The 19,237-nt window shown below is 38.8% G+C and overlaps 1 protein-coding gene across 12 annotated transcripts in view; it reads right to left on the minus strand.

The window, feature by feature from the left end:
- LOC126336552 (phosphatidylinositol 3,4,5-trisphosphate 3-phosphatase and dual-specificity protein phosphatase PTEN-like) overlaps nucleotides 1-19,237 on the minus strand; it is a 177,760-nt gene that overhangs the window by 104,443 nt on the left and 54,080 nt on the right. For 2 of the 12 annotated variants that reach the window (XM_050000394.1, XM_050000388.1), the window contains one exon: nucleotides 2,486-3,164. The exons of 8 other annotated variants lie outside the window; for them this stretch is intronic. In XM_050000394.1, the coding sequence (XP_049856351.1) occupies nucleotides 3,079-3,164 (86 nt within the window). In that variant the 3' untranslated portion in view covers nucleotides 2,486-3,078. Of the gene's footprint in view, nucleotides 1-2,485; nucleotides 3,165-16,621; nucleotides 17,440-19,237 lie in introns of those variants that run through there. 2 more of the 12 variants (XM_050000390.1, XM_050000395.1) reach the window with 2 other exon arrangements.

A 19,237-nucleotide genomic window follows, 5' to 3' on the forward strand; every position in this document is an offset into this window, starting at 1 on the left:
GTTAAACCTTTTGTATACATTAAAAACTACAGTTAGCCAAGACACCATATTTAACCCCCTCTGAATTTTATCTTATTCTTGTTCTTTTTACGTTATCTGCTAATGTGACCCATTTTCCACTCTTGAGATAAAGACACTAAACATGCATGGAAAATGCCTTTAATGACATGTCATTCTGGTTCCTCCTCTAACAACTTTCCATACTGTTGCTATTAGATCCTGAGCTATTTGCTGTTTAGTTTCTGTCTTAGAATTTATAATCTCTACAAAGACCTTGACAAGATTACAGAAAATACTAACAAATTCATTTTTCTTGATTATTTTTACTAGAACTGAACTTACGAAATCATTTATCACTTTCACAGTAAAGAAGCCATTACGGAAGCCACGTCCAGCTGCTGTTAAAAGATTTTTCTCAAAAAAGTGGTTATAAAAACTGTTGAATTGTATCTTCTCAAAAATGTTTGCTATGGGGAAAGGGGGCACATGGCTCTATAATTAGAGATCACTTGCATATCTAGTTTAATAGTATAATTTGTATAAGGTCTGCCTGGCCTTGACTGACTGGTGATGTCAATTGATGCCATTCCATTGACTGGTGTGTGTCTGGGGACATGTGAAAAACCTCAGTCTTAATCCCTGCAGCAATGGTCTCTAGAAATTGATCATCTTCGTTATATTAGTCCATTCGCAATTCGCATTTCTCAGTAAACAGCCTGGGAACCCAATGTGCCCACAATTTGTGAAACTGCAACTTTTCAAAGCGCAAAATTGTTCGACCCAAATTTGGAAATTCCAATGCTATACTTTCAATTGTGAATTGCCAGTCTTTGTGAATCTTTTTGTACATGGCTTTGACCAAATCCTCAGAGCGATGATGGCTGGTCTGATCGCAGTCCATCTTTGACATTTTCCCCATCTTCCCTGGACAGCTCTCACCCACTTATGCACATTGCTGTCACTCATAGCATTTGGGCTATACACCTCACTTATCTATCAAAGAATATCTGCTGCTGTAAATCATTGACTGTATTTCACAGTCAGCAGCTGCTCTATTGTTTTAAACATTTTGAACTAACACTGTAAACAGCACAGTGGGACAATAACAATGCAAATGGTCTCTCTTGGTGATTCAGGTATGCCAGTAGGTGATGCACATATGCGTTTCAAAGTTTGCGTGACATTTTGTTAGCTGCAGTGATTTTGACCTTACTTTCCAAATATCCCTCATACGTGGATCTTCTGTACACTTTTCCTCATTGTTCATCCTGTTAATCCCCCCTGAATAGCAAAACTGAGTCACCATTCATTATTCTGTGGAATTTTACCTCTCTCTTATCAGTTACCTCTGATTCATGGCTATAATTTATTGCTGACATTGGACCATCATGGTTGACAACCTGTTTATTACAGGACTCACCAATTTCATGAATGACAGTTGAATTTAGAAATAAATTAGCAATCTCTTTTGCACTATGTTCGTACAATTCTCCTGGGAATGTTATAAACCAAAGGAAGAATCAGTAACTCTGATGCCCTTCGTCAAAACTATCAGAGGTAGAAAATTAATATTAGAGTCTCCACACACAATTGTAAAATTCTTGTTGGAGTATTCTATATTGCCAGAAATGCGATATTGTAAGATTCCATGTCTATCTTTGGAGTACAGAACTCAAAGACCTGTTCAATGCAGTGCTCATTCACATCTATTGCCAAGGCTATAAATCCATTGTTTGTATACATATCCCATGTTTTGTCTCTGGAAAGTTAAATAATCGTAGTATGTATTATCAGTTACTTCACGGGGGCCATGTATGTCCAAAATGACAAATGAAAGTGTTTAATATTTTTACACAGTTTGCTGTGGCCGAATGTGTAATAGGAAGCTCCACAATTAATGGATGAGAGTGGCTGAAGCAGGAAGCACTGAATTAACTGTTGTTCAGATCTCCATGGAGGTCCCGTACACTACCTACTGCTGATCTCTCTACACCACACTAAACAGAAGTATAATGTTTATTATGGTGATTGTTATGCTAAGTTTAACATAGACAACAGGTCTAAGAGGACATACTCCTGCCAAAATGAAGCAGCTAAAGAATGATGGAAAGTCAACTAAAACCATACAAACCTACTACCAACACCTCAGACACAACCTGTTAATTGTAAATCAGTTTTCTTGGCAATGCAGACGTACATATGAACATGGAAATCTTCAAGATCATACAGCATTTTTCCTTAGCATTTTTATTTTTTTGTTTTTAAAGAAATAAAAAGAAAGTAACAGTGGCTTAGAAAGGACCGAAGTACATTCCTAGTCCAAAGACCTAGGCATCAAAATGAAAATGCAACATAAACTTCACTGTTCATTTCATTTTATTTACTCATGACAAAAACTGATTTATGTTGTTCATTTACAAGATTAAGGGTGTCTTTTAGACAATTAGGTCAACAGTAAACTGCGATAATGACAAATGCAAAAATATGACTGAAATAATAGCAAGAAACCTTGCATTTATTCTGTGAACTACATGAAACATAGCCACAACACAAATGCTTTTCAATTTACAAGACATTTCAACTTATTTGTATTGCACTAAACACTGCCTCACATCATCTAATAATAGAAACATCCAGAATATTTTAAAATACAAGCAGAAATTTTTGAACAAAACTTCCATAATTTTGTGCCACATCATACATTCAAAGATCACTTCAGAAAATGAAAATGTATCTTTATTTCTTAGTTGAGCTAAAACAGCACAGTGCTACAGGAGTGAAAATTTGAATGTGGATTTGTATGACTCATTGAAATAAGAGAAATATTAACAATGTTTCCTCACAGTTGTCTTGAATAATGTTGATGAACAGTTATGAAAAACAGATATAAATAATTCTGCACCAGGCAACAAAAATTCAGGTAAATATCGAAAATACTTTTTATCTTCTATACACCTTTCTTCAAGGTTTTGTACACTTGTAAAATGGTTCTATAAAATGGACACACTGTTTGTTCACTGTTCTCCCACCTTCAGATTACTGTAAGCAAGTTAACCCATTACAGCCCTTATTGGGCCTTCAGGACTCAAATAGTTCATTTACATGCCTGTATTCCGAGTCAGAAAGTAAACGATACCTGCCAACCCTTCGCTCAGCGGAATCCACTGTGTAGGCATGTGAGGAAAAAAAGCTGCATGAGAATTTTTTGAATTGCACATGAAATCAGAGAGAAAAGCAAACACCAAAAAATTTAAATTCATCACAATACACATTACATACACATTGAAATGATGCTGGCAAATTAACACACATTCTAACATTTTACTAGCAATCATCTCATGATTGTGTAGCAGAGAGGACTGGTTATCTAACATGAAGGTAAACTTGTGAGGAACAAATTATGAACTACAAATTAGGTAAGTTTTCCACAAACGGGACCTGTCAAAACAGTGCAATCTACTGGTGGCTGTGTGTTCAAATATATAAAGAAAATGAAATCAACTTACATGCAGCAAATAACAGTGCTAATGTGTATCCTATGTACTGTAATGTTTTAATAATGAAAAAGCTCACTAGGGCAATTTCAATCAGACATCTTGTAAAGAAATTATCTTGACAGCAATGTACTGAGGGCATTCAAGCGCATAATTATCTGTTATGTCAAAAACGCCAAGAGAAGTGTCAGATTATTGAAAGAAAGGACCACTAATAATATATCTGTACTGTGAGATGGCACAAAAAGAAGTCCGAGGCATGGGGTCAAATCATTATTTACAAATGCCTTCTCAACTCTAGCAATTGTAAACACCTAAAATATTAGTATTCTTGTTTGTGATACTGATGTTTAAGTAGCTGACTGTCATTTTCAGTACACGTTTTTATTTGCCTTTGCTTTAAGTCTCTTATGTCAACTGATGTGGTTGTCTGCTAACTACTCATTTGACAGTTTGAGTTGTGCTCAGTGCAGATTTCTGAATTACATTTTATTGTATCATCTTATTGCTCCAGCCCCTTTCCCTCCATCTCCCTCTCCCACCCCCTACTTCTTGGCATTAAAAAAGTGCTGTTTCCAAAAAATCAATACTCAGTAGGTATTTCATGAAATTTGTCACAAGGCTTAAAGCAGTTTTCAAGGACGGGTGAAACGAGTGAAAATGGGATGAAAGAGAAAAGTGTGAAAATGTGGAGGGGAAAGGGAGAAAAAGCAAGTACGAGAGTTAATTTGGTGGTATTACAGTGAGACAGGAAGCAGGAAATAACCGCTGAAAAGTGATCTATCAATATTGTTTGTACAATTATCTGAGAAGAAGTACTGCAAGTGTAAGAATCACTTTGCTCCCTTTGGGGTACCGATCAAAACCCCTGACATCCAGACTGCTCTGCATGGCAGCTTTGTTACATAGCTAGTATCAACTTGGGTTCCATGGCATGTATGAGTGGATTTGCACACTTGAGCAGTGGAGAGGCAGGTGGGGGGGAGATGAGATAAACAGGGGGTAGATAGAAGGCAGCTAAGGTGAGAGAGGGCAAAAGGGATGGGGTCACAAGGGGGGTTTACTGGGTGCACCGGAAGTAGTTGCAGGTGAGTCGCCACATGCTGAGGGGGTACAGAGTAGAGTCACAGTGCAGCCTGGGGGTAGAGGTAGGGGGCCACCAGGGGCAGAGGTAGGGAACTGCTACGGGCAGAGGTGTAGCAGTTGCTCCCCCCCCCCCCCCCCCCCCCCCCAGATACACACACTGGTCAGAGACGATAGCAGGGGCAGGGGAGGTGTCACCAGGAGCAGAGAGGGTGGTGGGGCACGGCCACCAGGAGCAGAGGGGGTGGTGCTGTGCAGAATGGCCTTGTCCTCTATGAATGTGATACTTTGTTGCTGCAATGGACCAAAATTTCACATATTGGTTTCCATCCATTATTTTGCTCCTGGAACCCTCTAAAATCTCCAATGTTTTTTGGTACACAAAAGAAAAATAAAATATGGTCTGAAACCCATGCCTGAAACCATCATGTACTGAGGCAACGGAGCATCGCATTCATAAGAGAGAATTTCTATGCAGCAGCTAGTTCTATTTTCTCCATTGACAATCACAGCAAGCATTCATGATCAGTGAATAACAATAACAACTGTGATACAGTCCACCTACAGTCCATCAGTGTACAAAGTCATGTTTGCTGCTGAAGAGGTGGCGTAGAAGCAAGCACCAGTTCCCACATCTGACATTCAGTAGTGTTGTTGAATGACACATCCCGACATGGGTTCCTATCCTCGATTTGCTTCTCAAGACGCCCTCTACAACCCTTCGAAGTATTCCACAACATATCAGGGACACCCTGTGTAACAGTTCGAAGTGTCTTGGTTTCATCTGAGATACTAATTGTCAAAGATTTATATAAAATGAAAAGTTGGGAGCAAGGGCCAATTATCTTCCTATCACCAATTTAAAGACAAAATCAGACACAAGGTAAAACACATAATACTAATGACATTTATCTTAGAATCAGCTAAAACCAGAGGCACACACATTTTTTGGGCAAAGTTGTATACTATCAGTAATGAAGCCACACCCAACAAAACTGTAGCATTATTGAAATGGTTATACATGTTTTCATAAAAAAGAAGACTAAAGTCATTTTGTTAATGAGCACTTGTGATAACAGGCAATAGTGAAGAGAGAAATGCCTTAAAACAGTGTGATTACATCATAAAAAACACACCAAGAATGCACAATACACAACGTGCTGTCAGCACGTAACAGCAGGTCACCCTAAAAAGATGCAACCTCTAAACTAAAGTAGGCTTAGAAATAGAACTGAGACCCACAGAAGATGACAAAAAACAATGACAGAAAGACACTGTGTTTCTACATAACTAGTGTCCAGGCACACTGCGATACAGTAAAACTAACACCTTACAATCTTGCAGAGACGTTCAGATAACACTAAACTTCGTATAATCAATAGTATAGTTCACCATGTTTCGAATATTTCAATTTTACAAGATTGTACTTTTATCTGTCTTTAATGATGATGATCTAAGTCGCATTTTTCACATGCACATTGGAAAGGTGGCTCTTCACACTATATTATGTAAACACTGCCATCCTCTGCCATCTCTCTTTAAGATAATATAACCAGCTTGTATAATAGTATGTCCCACTACCTATTCCCATGACATACCACAGATCACATGGTGCAAACTGTGATGCCTTTCACTTATGTTTATGTCAGTGACTGTTTGTACAGAGTAGCAAAGTTTAAAACCTTTGATTTCATCATCTATTTTTCCACAACATATCAACTAAGTCATGCTAATGGCCAGTAAATGATCAAATGTTCTCAGTTTTATTTTTGACAAAATTCGTTTATATAACCTAAGATACATATTTTGATGACTTGGGTTATACTCAAGTCTTATGACCTATAATATGTAAGAGAACAAATCATGCAGCCCATACATTGATTTTACTGTCAGCCCTGCATTTTCGTAATACTTTTATTGTGCATTAATCTTTTGCAGTTTTAATACTTGATAATGGCATAAGGCCTGAATCTAGATTTTGAAGTAGAACCTATTCTACAGACAAATGGCGGTTATATTTTTCTCAAAATAAAACAGATTGGAATCATTTCAAAAATTAAGTTGTGAATCTCTCCAAGGACATTGTGTCCCGAAGTACTGTAGGTCTTCTTGAGATCATAAGACAAGCAATTAGGTGTTGCCTCTGCAAGCAAGCCTATCCCAAAAAAGTGACAGCAGGGAAACAATTACAAGTCCTTACATTTCAGCACAGAGATTAACTCAAAGCCTGAGGGAAATTGAAACCTAGTTAAAACACAAATCCTACACAAATGTGCTATTAGTCACAACTTTTTATAAACTTCCCATTTAAGAATGTGTGTTATCAGCTTTTACTTCCATCTCTCTCTCTCTCTCTCTCTCTCTCTCTCTCTCTCTCTCTCTCTCCCCTCCCTCTCTCTCTCCCCTCTTTTCTTTTCATTTAAGAACAAGTGTGCGTTTATCACATAGCTGTTATGAATACTGTTCAAACTATATGTGAACTTCCTTTTACACATGTTAATGAAGCACCCAGACACCTGCCATTAGGAGCATCGTACCAGTTCCAGCGTCCCACACAACCGAATTGTTTTATCATTGTCAATATCTTTTTTGGTACTGTAATTATTTACATGAAGAACAGTATTTTTTTTTTTTTTTTTTTTTTGCAGTGTCTGATTTACAAGGGCAACAATGTAATGTGAAATTTTATGATAGGTTGGACCAAAAACATTTACAGAATTATTTCAACGGCAGTTACAATGCTCTAGGTGGAACACACTATTACAAATTGTTCTTGAGTGAGAAAAGTGGTTAATCGATCAATTTATGGTGACCCTTGATACTGGAGATCTTAAAACCTTTATTGCTTGTGCACACTTACTTTTCCAGTTTTCTGTTGCATGTCACAAACTCAGTGAAACAACTAGAGGTCCCACGGTAGTGTCAAGAATCAAATACAGTTTATGGGAAACTGTAAATTGTCAATAGTGTAAACGGTGGCCAAATGACTGCACCGTACCACACACAAATCTGTCAGACATTGCTGAAAGAAGATTCTACAAGATATTAGTACAACTAATCAGTAATGGAGAGCAAAAACACACACTGTGCAACAGGTAACACAGGTTCAAATTTCTGGAGTTAGTGTAATAGCACAGCAGTTTATACATGATGCCCTACTAGAGCTACAGGGGATGGCATCATCCACCTCCAACAGGTGTACAAAAACCTCTGCCCATAGAAATCCCACTAACCACCAATAGTACCTACCACTTCCATAGCTGTTATCTTTCCACACTAAAAAATTTCTCCTACTCAGTCGAAGCACCATGTAGAGAACATTTGCAGTAACAAACAATCACTTGCCCAGAATGGTTTAAGTCTTACTGCAGTCTTCACAGGCAGACAGTACATTATAAACCCAGTCCCCAAACATTTCCTATGCTGTATCTCCATGCCCCAACTCTCCAACCAGCTGCAAAGGCACACTCCCTCACTACCCAATAATTTCACAGACTGGAACAACTTGAACACATTATTTGATTACTCTTCATTCTGCCCTCAAAAGAGGAACATACTTCTAACATCTCCTAAAGTTGTATTCTGAAATGAATAAGTATTAAGTACACAATCCCCTTCCTGTTATTTTTATGAGGTTCAAGTTATCACTGAGAGTATATTTCTTTCATGTGATCCTCAAACACCTACTAGATCTGCAAAATGTGAAAAAATCAAACTTAACAAAAAGTGAGTAATAAATACTTTAAAGGAAAATGCTGTTACATTTTATATTCTTTTACCACCACAAAATGTAGAAGGATGAGTCTCACTCAGTTTTAATTTACGCAAGTAACTCTGACAGACTTGCTTTTAATATTTTTCACAGTCTTCGAAACTAGTCATTGAGCTAACTCTTCTACAGCTTATTTGGCTGCCAGATTCACTCGCTCTCATCCACATAAGATATTCTTCATACTGCACAACCTCCTGTACATTCCGAGTTTTATGTGTGAGGGAACAATGTAAGGTCATGTGGATTAGACAGCTGGCAGGAAAGCCCTAGCACTAATACCTGCCAAATAATCAATGCAGCTTGAAATTATGTCTAAAGTAGAGTTTCAATGAGGAAAACGTGTGTCAAATGAGCATAAAGAAATTAATTTAATTGGGTAGATAAAAAATATTCTCACCAAGCAGCAGCAGAACTCTCACATAAAAGAAGATGATCATTAGGCGAGCTTTCGGAACCAGTGGCTCCTACTTCAGGCTGAAGGGTTGAAGAGGAAGTAAAAGAGGTGAAGGAAAAGGAGTGGAAAGGTCTTGGAAAAGGGGTACATTTCAGGAAATTCACCCAGAACTGTGGGTCAGGTGAAATTTACCGCACCAGGTGAGAAGGTGACTGATTGTTGGGGACTGTAGTGGATGAGATTCGAAAACCTGATAGCTTAAACATGTAAGATAGGGATAAGTACTCTTTTCATCACTTGGTTTTAGTTTTCTACATCTGTCATTGTCTTACCCGTCTATTTTTCACTGTCCCCCTCTCACCCCTGTTACGTACAATGCACTTAGCTTCTCACTCTGATTAACTGATGTATGATGTTTACACAGTAATCTCTGTCTTGCAATTACCTTGTCTTCCACCTTAAGCTCTCAGGTTCTTAAATTTCATCCAATGCAGTCCCCTATAATCAGCTTTTCCTTCTAATCCCGTACATTAAGTCTCCCATGACCCATAGTTCTGGGTGATTCTCCCGAAATCTATGCCTTTTCCTAGACCTCTCCAGTCCTTTTCCTTCACCCCTCTTCCATCGCCTTGAACCTTTCTGCTTGAAGACGAAGCCACTGGCTCCAAAAGCTTGCCTAATTATAACCTCCTTTTATGTTTATGTTCTGCCAACACTTGATGAGTAGATTTTTTATCTATCCAATTAAATTATTTTGTCAAAAGTTGATCGTTTTCATGTGCATAAAGGAATATTTTTCAAATTCTCAGCAACTCTGAATGTAGTTTAGATGTTAACAGTGATCTGTGGTTTTGCTCCTGTTAGCATTTCACATAAAATGAAGAGCCCTGAAATTCTGTTTTCATTTACAGTCTACAAGAGGAAGTCAGAGTTATAATTATCACATCAAAAATAAAGTTACTTAATTTTTTGATTGTTTGCCGGTACATGTCTGCAGTCCTTGTAGGCAGTGAAAACCTCATCACATAAAACCATAGCACACCACAAAAGAAGCCAAAACAAAGTGATGTAGCTCATTGCTAAATTGGAACACTATGTGGTAGTTCATTTTCAGCATTTGTGCGGGAACACTGCTGCAACAATTCATGTGCACTTGTAGGAAACTTAAGGCAACAATGAACCATCATGTGACAGTGGTCAAACTAGTCTAAATGACTAAGAATGAAGTGGCAGAATAACAGCGAAGAAATAGGAATCCCAAGAAAAGAGACGGCTCTGGTGATTGGAGCAAGGCACAGCACAACCAAGCCCATAGAGAGAAAAATGAAGATCACAGATCAATTACCAAAACCTTCCACAACATTTTGAACATGAAAAAGTCACTCTCCAGTGGATTTTGCAACTGCTCACACCCATTCAAAATGCCCCTGAACAAATGCAGCAGTGGAAATATCGCAGTTGTGTCAGATCAATACAGCTGTCTTCTTCAGCCACCTAATCACCAAGGATAAGCACCAAGCATATCACTACGATCCTGAGGCAATGGAGCAAAGCAAGCAGTGGAAGCATGCCTATGCACTACCACCAAAATAGGTGGAGACCCAACTATCACCTGGCAGATGATGCCGATTGGTTATTGGGAGTGTCCCGGTATGGTGCTAACAGATATCCTCTTAAGGAGCAAACCATCATAGGAGCATACTAATGAAAACTCCTAATTTATGGAAAGCAGCCAAAACAACAGTTGCAGGATACAGCATAAGGTTGTGGTTTTGTTCCATGACAAAACCCCAGCTCATCCTATACAGGAAACAGTTACATATGCTGCTTCCTTGAGCTATCAAATTTTGTCTCCCCCTTACCATGGCACTCAGTGACTTCTCCCTCTTTCTTCAAGTGAATAAAGCACTGAGTGGCAGGCATTTCCAGAATGAAAGCAAGGTGATTTTCGTAGTGGAACATATCATGACCAGCCAAAGTATTTACTTCTATAACCAAAGCCTCGCTCAGGTCATCCATTGTTCAGAAAAATGTGTTGCACTGGAGGGAAGATACTTAGAGAACTGACACAGTCACCAAGTCATGGCCGTAGCTTGATTTCTTAAAGGTTGTAATAAAGATTTTATGAATACTCTTCATATAGCATGAAATTTGCAGAAAGATGCCATAAGTACATATACTACCACAGAAAGAAAAGTATACCCAATTAGAGGTTTTCAATTCACTGAAGATTTACTGCTGTAACAGTATACAATGAGTACATGAAATGGTTACATTTACAGATCAATAGCACGAGCAGTTCTGAAATATCACGTATCAACCCGTGATGAAACAGCCATATTAGTATATTGGGTAGCCCCCATGGGCAGCAACGCAGATGCTGAAACTCTGGCATCTTATCAATCGTGCAGATTGTGAATACTGTTCTCGGATATGTTATTCCACTGCTCGAACTGTTCATGTATTCTGTATGAATTGTTGGTTGACAAGTCACACAAGCCACTTCTTGTTCCAGGCGAATACAGAGATTCGTTCTAGTCAGAGAAGCTGCTGCATGATTTGCAGAGCATGTTGAGTTTCAAAGGACAGTGTCTGGGTGAGCATTATCCCGTTTGGAACAACACACACCTTCCCATTGCAAGAACAATACAAGAGAGATTCTAACAACATTCTGCATGTACCAAGCACTGGTTAGTGTATCTTCCAGAAACACCAAAGGTGAACAAAAGTTGTAGCTTATCACATCAAAGACCATAAGACCAGGCATGGAGCCAATGCGTCTTGGACAAATGTGCTCTACAAGTCGGCACTCACCAGGTCTATGTCGTACATGCAATCAACAATGATTTGTGTGCAGGCAGAATTTGATTTCATCACTGAAGAGCATGGCGCACCACTCCATCTTCCAAGCAAACCTCTGAAACCACCAGTTGAGCCCTGCATATTGCTGCTGTGGCACAAGTGGAAGATGGGCTACACGTGTGCATGCCCATAGTCCCACTGGTGATAACTGGTTCACAAAAGTTCGTCTTAACACCTTTGGCCTCACAAACCCTCTTATCTGTGTTGTGGTAGTTGTACAATCTGCCACTGCTGTCATTACAATATGACAGCAGGCATCTGTACTTTGTGGACATCCAGAACCTCATCTATGGATGTGAGAATGTTCATGTGACCTCTGATACTGGCATTGTTGCACAAATGATGCAGCATGTCCAACTTGTGTGGCAATTCTCCAAAAGGACCATCCTGCCACTCTGAAGGCCACAGTTCCACACCTTTTGATACTCACTCCATTGGATCCAGGAAGCGTGAGTATCTCCATGGCATGGTTGCCTGCTTGCTTCACCACACTGAGCCTTCTGGCTGCAAGCATTCCCTACTACTAAAGGGTAGGGTAAACACAGATGGCACTGAGGCAGCTGTGCCACAATGCTATCTGTTAGCAGGCGACGTTTGCACAATTATCAGTACATCTATCATCCAGGTGGCATATGCCATCCTTCGGGTCAAAATCGGCAGTGCTTTCCAGGTGTACTAACATTTCTTTCTTCTTTTTCCCTCCTGTTGTTGTGGTCTTCAGTGCAGAGACTGGTTTGATGCAGCTCTCCATGCTACTCTATCCTAAGCAAGCTTCTTCATCTCCCAGTACCTACTGCAACCTACATCTTTCTGAATCTATTTAACATATTCATCTCTTGGTCTCCCTCTATGATTTTTACTCTCCACGCGGCCCTCCAATACAAAATTGGTGACCCCCTGATGCCTCAGAACGTGTCCTACCAACCAATCAATTCTTCTAGCCAAGTTGTGCCACAAAAATTTCTCTTCTCTCCAATTCTATTCAATACCTATTCATTAGTTATGTGGTCTACCCATCTAATCTTCAGCATTCTTCTGTAGCACCATATTTTGAAAGCTTTTATTCTCTTCTTGTCTAAACTATTTATCGTCCGTGTTTCACTTCCATACATAGCTACACTCCATGCAAATACTTTTAGAAACGACTTCCTGACATTTAAATCTATACTCTATGTTAACAAATTTCTCTTCTTCAGAAATACTCTCCTTACCATTGCCAGTCTACATTTTATATCCTCTCTATTTCAACCATCAGTTAATTTGCTCTCCAAATAGCAAAATTCATTTACTATGTTAAGTGTCTCATTTCCTAATCTAATTCCTCAGTATCACCTGATTTAATTCAACTACATTCCATTAGCCTCATTTTGCTTTTGTTGATGTTTATCTTATATCCTCCTTTCAAGACACTGTCTATTCTGTTCAACTGCTCTTCCAGGTCCTTTGCTGTCTATGACCAATGTATATTTGCACTTAACATTCGAAGACATCTCTTCCTCTCATCAGTTTCCATTGCTACGATAGTTGGCCTTGGTTGTTGCAGTCATAATAAAGTATTAATCTTGGTCACATTTAGTTTGTATTACTAACTGAAAAGATGGGGATAGGATAAGTTTTTCATATCCTATTACATAAAGTCTGTGGTATGTAAAGTGGAGTAAACAAAATTTTGTTTGTAAAGAAGACACCTGCCTATCTGCTAAAATTGAGCTTGCTTACTTTGATAGCTATAGTACTCTAAAGCTCACATATCAATGTTGAAGAATGCTTAATTTATTCTTGGAAGACCAACATGTAATCAACAAAGCACCAAATTTCTTATACATATTTCAATGGTTGATTGACTACTTTATTAGAAATTTTATATGGTAAAATAATGCTGGCTGGAATTTTCTGTAAATTATTCATGACATTCAATTAGAGGACTTGCATTTTTGAGAAACTGGTCCTACCAGCATTACTACTTCACTTCTTACTTGAGAGATATGAAGCACAATGTCATGTTACATATGTCAACTTTAAAGAGGGATGACATGTCATCAGCATGGAGAGGAAAAAAATGCACGCACGGAGGGAGGGGAGGGGAGGGGAGGGGAGGGGAGGGGAGGGGAGGGGAGGGGAGGGGAGGGGAGGGGAGGGGAGGGGAGGGGAGCGGAGTGAAGTGAAGCGCAGGGAGGGGAGGGGAGGGGAGATTCAATCTATTCCATCTTATGGGCCAACTTCAGAATTTGAGAAGACAGTCAATTCAGTTTTGTACTTTTTCTATAATCACCAACAAATTTGTCAACAGGTAGAAAAGAGAAGAGCTATTTCTGCAAACTGACAGAAATTTGAACTAGAAATAAATTTAACTTTATTCCCTAAAACAATTAAATTCAGATTGTTTTTCTACAAAACCAAATTTACATTCATGATCATACCTGGTCGCACATTCTTTCGTTTCTGCATCAAGTTAGGCTTAGTAATGACTAGCAGATTTGTAGATACAGAAATCAATAAATAACACATTTTGCATACTGTCATTCAAATATTAAGCATCAATTTACACTTGGGAAAATCAGTCTTTGCGTAAATGAAATTAATTACAATTTTGTGAGGAATTTCTTGCATATACCGGGTGATCAAAAAGTCAGTATAAATTTGAAAACTGAATAAACCACGGAATAATGTAGATAGAGATGTACAAATTGACACACATGCTTGGAATGACATGGGGTTTTATTAGAACCAAAAAAATACAAAAGTTCAAAAAATGTCCGACAGATGGTGCTTCATCTGATCAGAATAGCAATAATTAGCATAGCAAAGTAAGACAAAGCAAAGATGATGATGTTTACAGGAAATGCTCAATATGTCCATCATCATTCCTCAACAATAGCTGTAGTCGAGGAATAATGTTGTGAACAGCACTGTAAAACATGTCAGGAGTTATGGTGAGGCACTGGTGTCGGATGTTGTCTTTCAGCATCCCCAGAGATGTCGGTCGATCACGATACACTTGCGACTTCAGGTAACCCCAAAGCCAATAATCGCACGGACTGAGGTCTGGGGACCTGGGAGGCCAAGCATGACTAAAGTGGTGGCTGAGCACACGATCATCACCAAATGACAAGCGTCTAGCAATATGGGGTGATTCTAATAAAACCCCTTGTCATTCCAAGCATGTGTGTCAACTTTTACCTCTCTATCTACATTATTCTGTGGTTTATTAAGTTTTCAAATTTATACTGACTTTTTGATCACCCAGTATACCATATTTATCCAACAATAAGACACAGGTTGCCTTACAGTCATAGATTAAACTGCTGTTCCTGAGATCAATGTTTTTACATTGTACAACAGCCTAATTCAAGGGTCATGTTACATTTATGTACAAAACTTTGGCAACTCAAGCTCAACACAGAGGGTAGTAGGGGAGACAGTGGGACCAGCTTGGGCAAGAACTAGGACAGAGAGAGAGAGAGAGAGAGAGAGACAGAGAGAGAGAGAGAGAGAGAGAGAGAGAGAGAGAGAGAAGGGCAGCAAGTTTCGTTATGCTGCCAACAACAGGAATGCATACCATGTACCATGGCTTTTTACAAACATCTACCATGCTTAAACTGTGTTTTGCCTGAATCCAGTTGTTGGAATTGAACACAATTATACTGTAAGTTTCTACTGGAGACAAATTAATACTAAAAAAAGATTCACCATCATGTAGAACACTTAAAAGCTGGGACAACAAATTATGTCTGAGCTTCAACAAGGGAGCTAAAGCTGCCACTATTCCACAGTGCCACTGATTTTCAGAGCTGCCAACAGTGTTGACTTTAAGTGGTAAATTTTTGCCAATTCAGCTCTATGGAGACATAGGACATCTTGTTGTCGTTCAGTTTGCTTGTATTGTCAATGCAGTAAGATCTGTAAATTGTAGCAATTGATAATGCATGCAAATTAAAGCCATGACTATTGAGAAATGTGAATCTGTGAGCTCGCAGTTCACTATTGGTTTATGCAGCCAATATGACACTAGTTTTAAGTTAATAACAATTCATGAAGGGAACACCACAGGAAGAAAATGTGGTATCACAGATGTGAATGTTCATAGATGGTGCCAGCTGAATAAATTAAAGACTACCCATTCTGTATGCCAAACTTTCATGGGACAGGGGCAGGGGCAGGAAAAGTTGCATGAATTGGTGCTTTAGGTTGCTCAGCACATGTGAGAAATGCAATGAAGACTTCTCAGTTACTAAAGAGATTATCCAAATGAAAATGCTGGAGATAAATAGGAATCGTCCAACTGCATATGTCGCTGAATTCAATGCAAGTACTGGCTGGTGCATGATGATCATGACGACGACGGTGATGATGATGATATGATGGCAGGGATTACTTCATGATGCATGACAATGATAGCTCGGTGACTTCCACAGCACTTCACTTCACGAAAAACAACTTAAATATCAGCATTATGTAATCAACTTTAGAAAACTGCATGACAATTTGATGGCCATATGGGCAACGTCAATTAAATGCCTGTTTATTCTGATATGCCATGAAATGTTACTGTCAGCATAAAGAACATTGAAAGTGTTCTTATAAAAAAATTATGGAAATGGAAAAGCCAGAATAATAGTAATGTTGGGGGCACTTGAAGATGGACAGAAGATCATCCCATATGTGATTCCACTCAGGTAAAATATAACAAAAGGAAAACTGCCTGCATGACTCACCCTTATGTTCCACGAAAAGGGATGGATGACAAATGATCCGACATTAGATTGTTTGACAACCACGCTTTACGAAGAACACAGACTAGGTAACAATTCCTGGTGGCATGACCTCACAACTTCAAGAAATGGATGTTGTTGTTAACAGACCTTTTAAGGCTCACCTGGAGCAGTTTTCCAGTGAGTAGCTTCAAGGTGACCATGCCCTCACTTTGGAGGGTGGGGTGGGGTGGGGTGGGGTGGGGTGGGATGGGGTGGGGTGGGGTGGGATGGGGTGGGGTGGGATGGGGTGGGGTGGGGTGGGATGGCGGGAGGGAGTTAAATAAATCCTCAATATTTATGGTGGATCAGTGGATACTTATTTCCTGGAGCAGAATCCAGAACTGCAATTGAATCTATCCTGAAAGTATTTAAAGGACCAGTCTTGCCCCACACTGGCGTTGTCTGCCAGTAGTTCCGCAGCACGGTGCTACTGTCTGCTGCTGAAGATGATGGGTGTGCTTCACACATCCACAGTGTATGAGCAACCGAGATTTATTCATTTTCTATGGAACAAGGGACAAATGCCCACTGAAAACCACTGTGAAATGCTGCAGTGAACATATGGAGAAAAGTGTCTCACTTTGAGAAGTTTGACGTGTTGGTGTTGTGAGTTGGCTAAATGTGTGAAGACTTGTGCGCATATGAGAATGCAGGAAGGCCACAGGGTTCAGTGACTGATGACAACTTATCTTGCGTGTATGCATGGCGAAAACTGATCTGCGTGTGCACCTCAAGGACATTTCCTAGGGTCTCGGCATTTCATATGGTAGTGTCTATGTCATTGTTCATGGGCCCTTAGGATACTGGATGGTTTCAAGTCAGTGGATGCCAAAGCTGTTGGCAGATATGATGATAGGCAAACAAATTATTGCTTCGCTCAATCACCTGCAATGGTATTCCGAGGAGGGTGACAATTTCCTGACTGCATTGTTACTGGTGGTGAAATGTGGGAACTGCATTTTACACCAGAATTAAAGCAGCAGCCCTATGATGGTTCCAAAGTCAGCTGAACAAATTCTGCCACATGTCCACACAAAATTTAGTGCTGCGAGATGACAAATAGCTGAACTGGTGTGGGTACTGTGGAAAAAGAGTGTTAGATATCTAGATTAGTATGTATATTGGTAATTACCTGTATGTACCTTATATAGTCTAGTAAAAATAGGGAAAAGATTTTCTGATTCACCATCACCATCACCATCACAAGTAGTGGTACCACAGACTAGTCACTCAACTACTTACTTACACGGAAACTACATGACAATCAGATTTCTGTAGTTTTTATATTTATGGTAAACTAAGCACAGAACTCAGAATCAATTTGCCAAAGCTGTTAGATGCAGCCCTCAAAAATTCTTGAGAAAAATCAACACTGAAGTTTTCAAAATGTCTACAATGCCTAATATAATGTCTATTTCGATGGGGCACATGGCCCTGTAGTGGATTGCTCACCTACCACGTGTGTGACCTCTGTTAAGTTCCCACACACGGTAAATTTTAAACAAAGTTGCACGTTCCACGAGTTCTTCCATGAAGAATAAAATACATAAAGATGAAAAATTTTAATTTTTTATGTGTATGATTTTCTTTGATTGAAGCAATCCTTATTAATAATCTTCAGTAAAACTTCTGTAATCAAGAATTTGCAATGAAAAAAGATTTTAACATGTCATATGTAATTAGAAGCAAGGTGGTGTCATTTTTATGAAAAATGCACAATTTGATATGCATTAACTAGCATATATTTGATGAATTATATATTTAAGGTATCAGGTGTTGGAACTCAATAGAAGAATAAAAAAACTAAAAAAATAAAGACCGAAACAAGACTCAATCCACTGATTATCAGTCTTGAGGGACACTGACTTTTTTCCACCTTTATGCGTTTCACACTTGATGGACATGTTCATGGAACTTCCACCTTTGTTCAAAAATTTACACCACCAGGAATCGAACACAGGAGCCGTAAGTAACATGTAGGAATTCCACCACAGAGCCACACTGCCTGTCTACTTTAGGGAAAACTGTGTTCCGTGGAACTCTGGTGTTCCACTGGAAATGAATAACTGCTCTGCGATAAACTTAACAATATGGTGTTTTTTTCACTGCACTTTGTGACATAATTTTTTAAAAGTTTTATTAGGGTTTTTTGTGTTATTAATGATGATTTAGAACTGAAGCAATCATTCAACAAAGCAAGTTATTCTTTTTTTTAATTTACTAGCCTTCAAAACCAAAAAGTATCCCATCAAAGTATCAGGATTCTCCAGGTGTTCCATCAGAGGAAAAGTCTGTGAATCCCTGCTTTAGCATATTAGAGGTGCTCTGAAACCTTGAAAGTCGAGTGTATCAAAAATTTGAGAGTTGCCTCAACTGCCTTGAGTTCAACTACACCTAACCACAAATACAAAAATTACAAAAATCTGATTGCTTAACAGTAAGCAAAAAAAAAGTGAAAATAAAAATTATTGTAAGCTATTTTTTTGTTTATTTTATTTCTCATTTTATTACCAAAACATATACAGTTAATGGCATAAGCTTAGAAATGTATACAGTAAATGGCATAAGTTTAGAATGCTAACTTATTTTAGGCAGATAAGCATGTTTAAAAAGAGAGGGTAATCTTATAGCCATGATAATGTGGTATCTTTGTGATGTCTCGGCAGCCACAGCACATTTATTCTCAGTATACCACTTGATCTTCAAACTATTCTATTGTCAGGACAAGATTGATAGTCATAAACAAAATACACAAAATACAGGCAGAATAATGTTCTACACTATTATCCTGAGTAACTGACAGGAGTGAAGTATTGTGCATAGCTCTAATGTTTTGTCAACATCTTATTTCTGTGGGCAGTTTCTCTCTCCTACTTTA

The sequence above is a fragment of the Schistocerca gregaria genome, chromosome 2 (genome assembly GCF_023897955.1).
Source record: "Schistocerca gregaria isolate iqSchGreg1 chromosome 2, iqSchGreg1.2, whole genome shotgun sequence".
Taxonomy (NCBI): domain Eukaryota; kingdom Metazoa; phylum Arthropoda; class Insecta; order Orthoptera; family Acrididae; genus Schistocerca; species Schistocerca gregaria.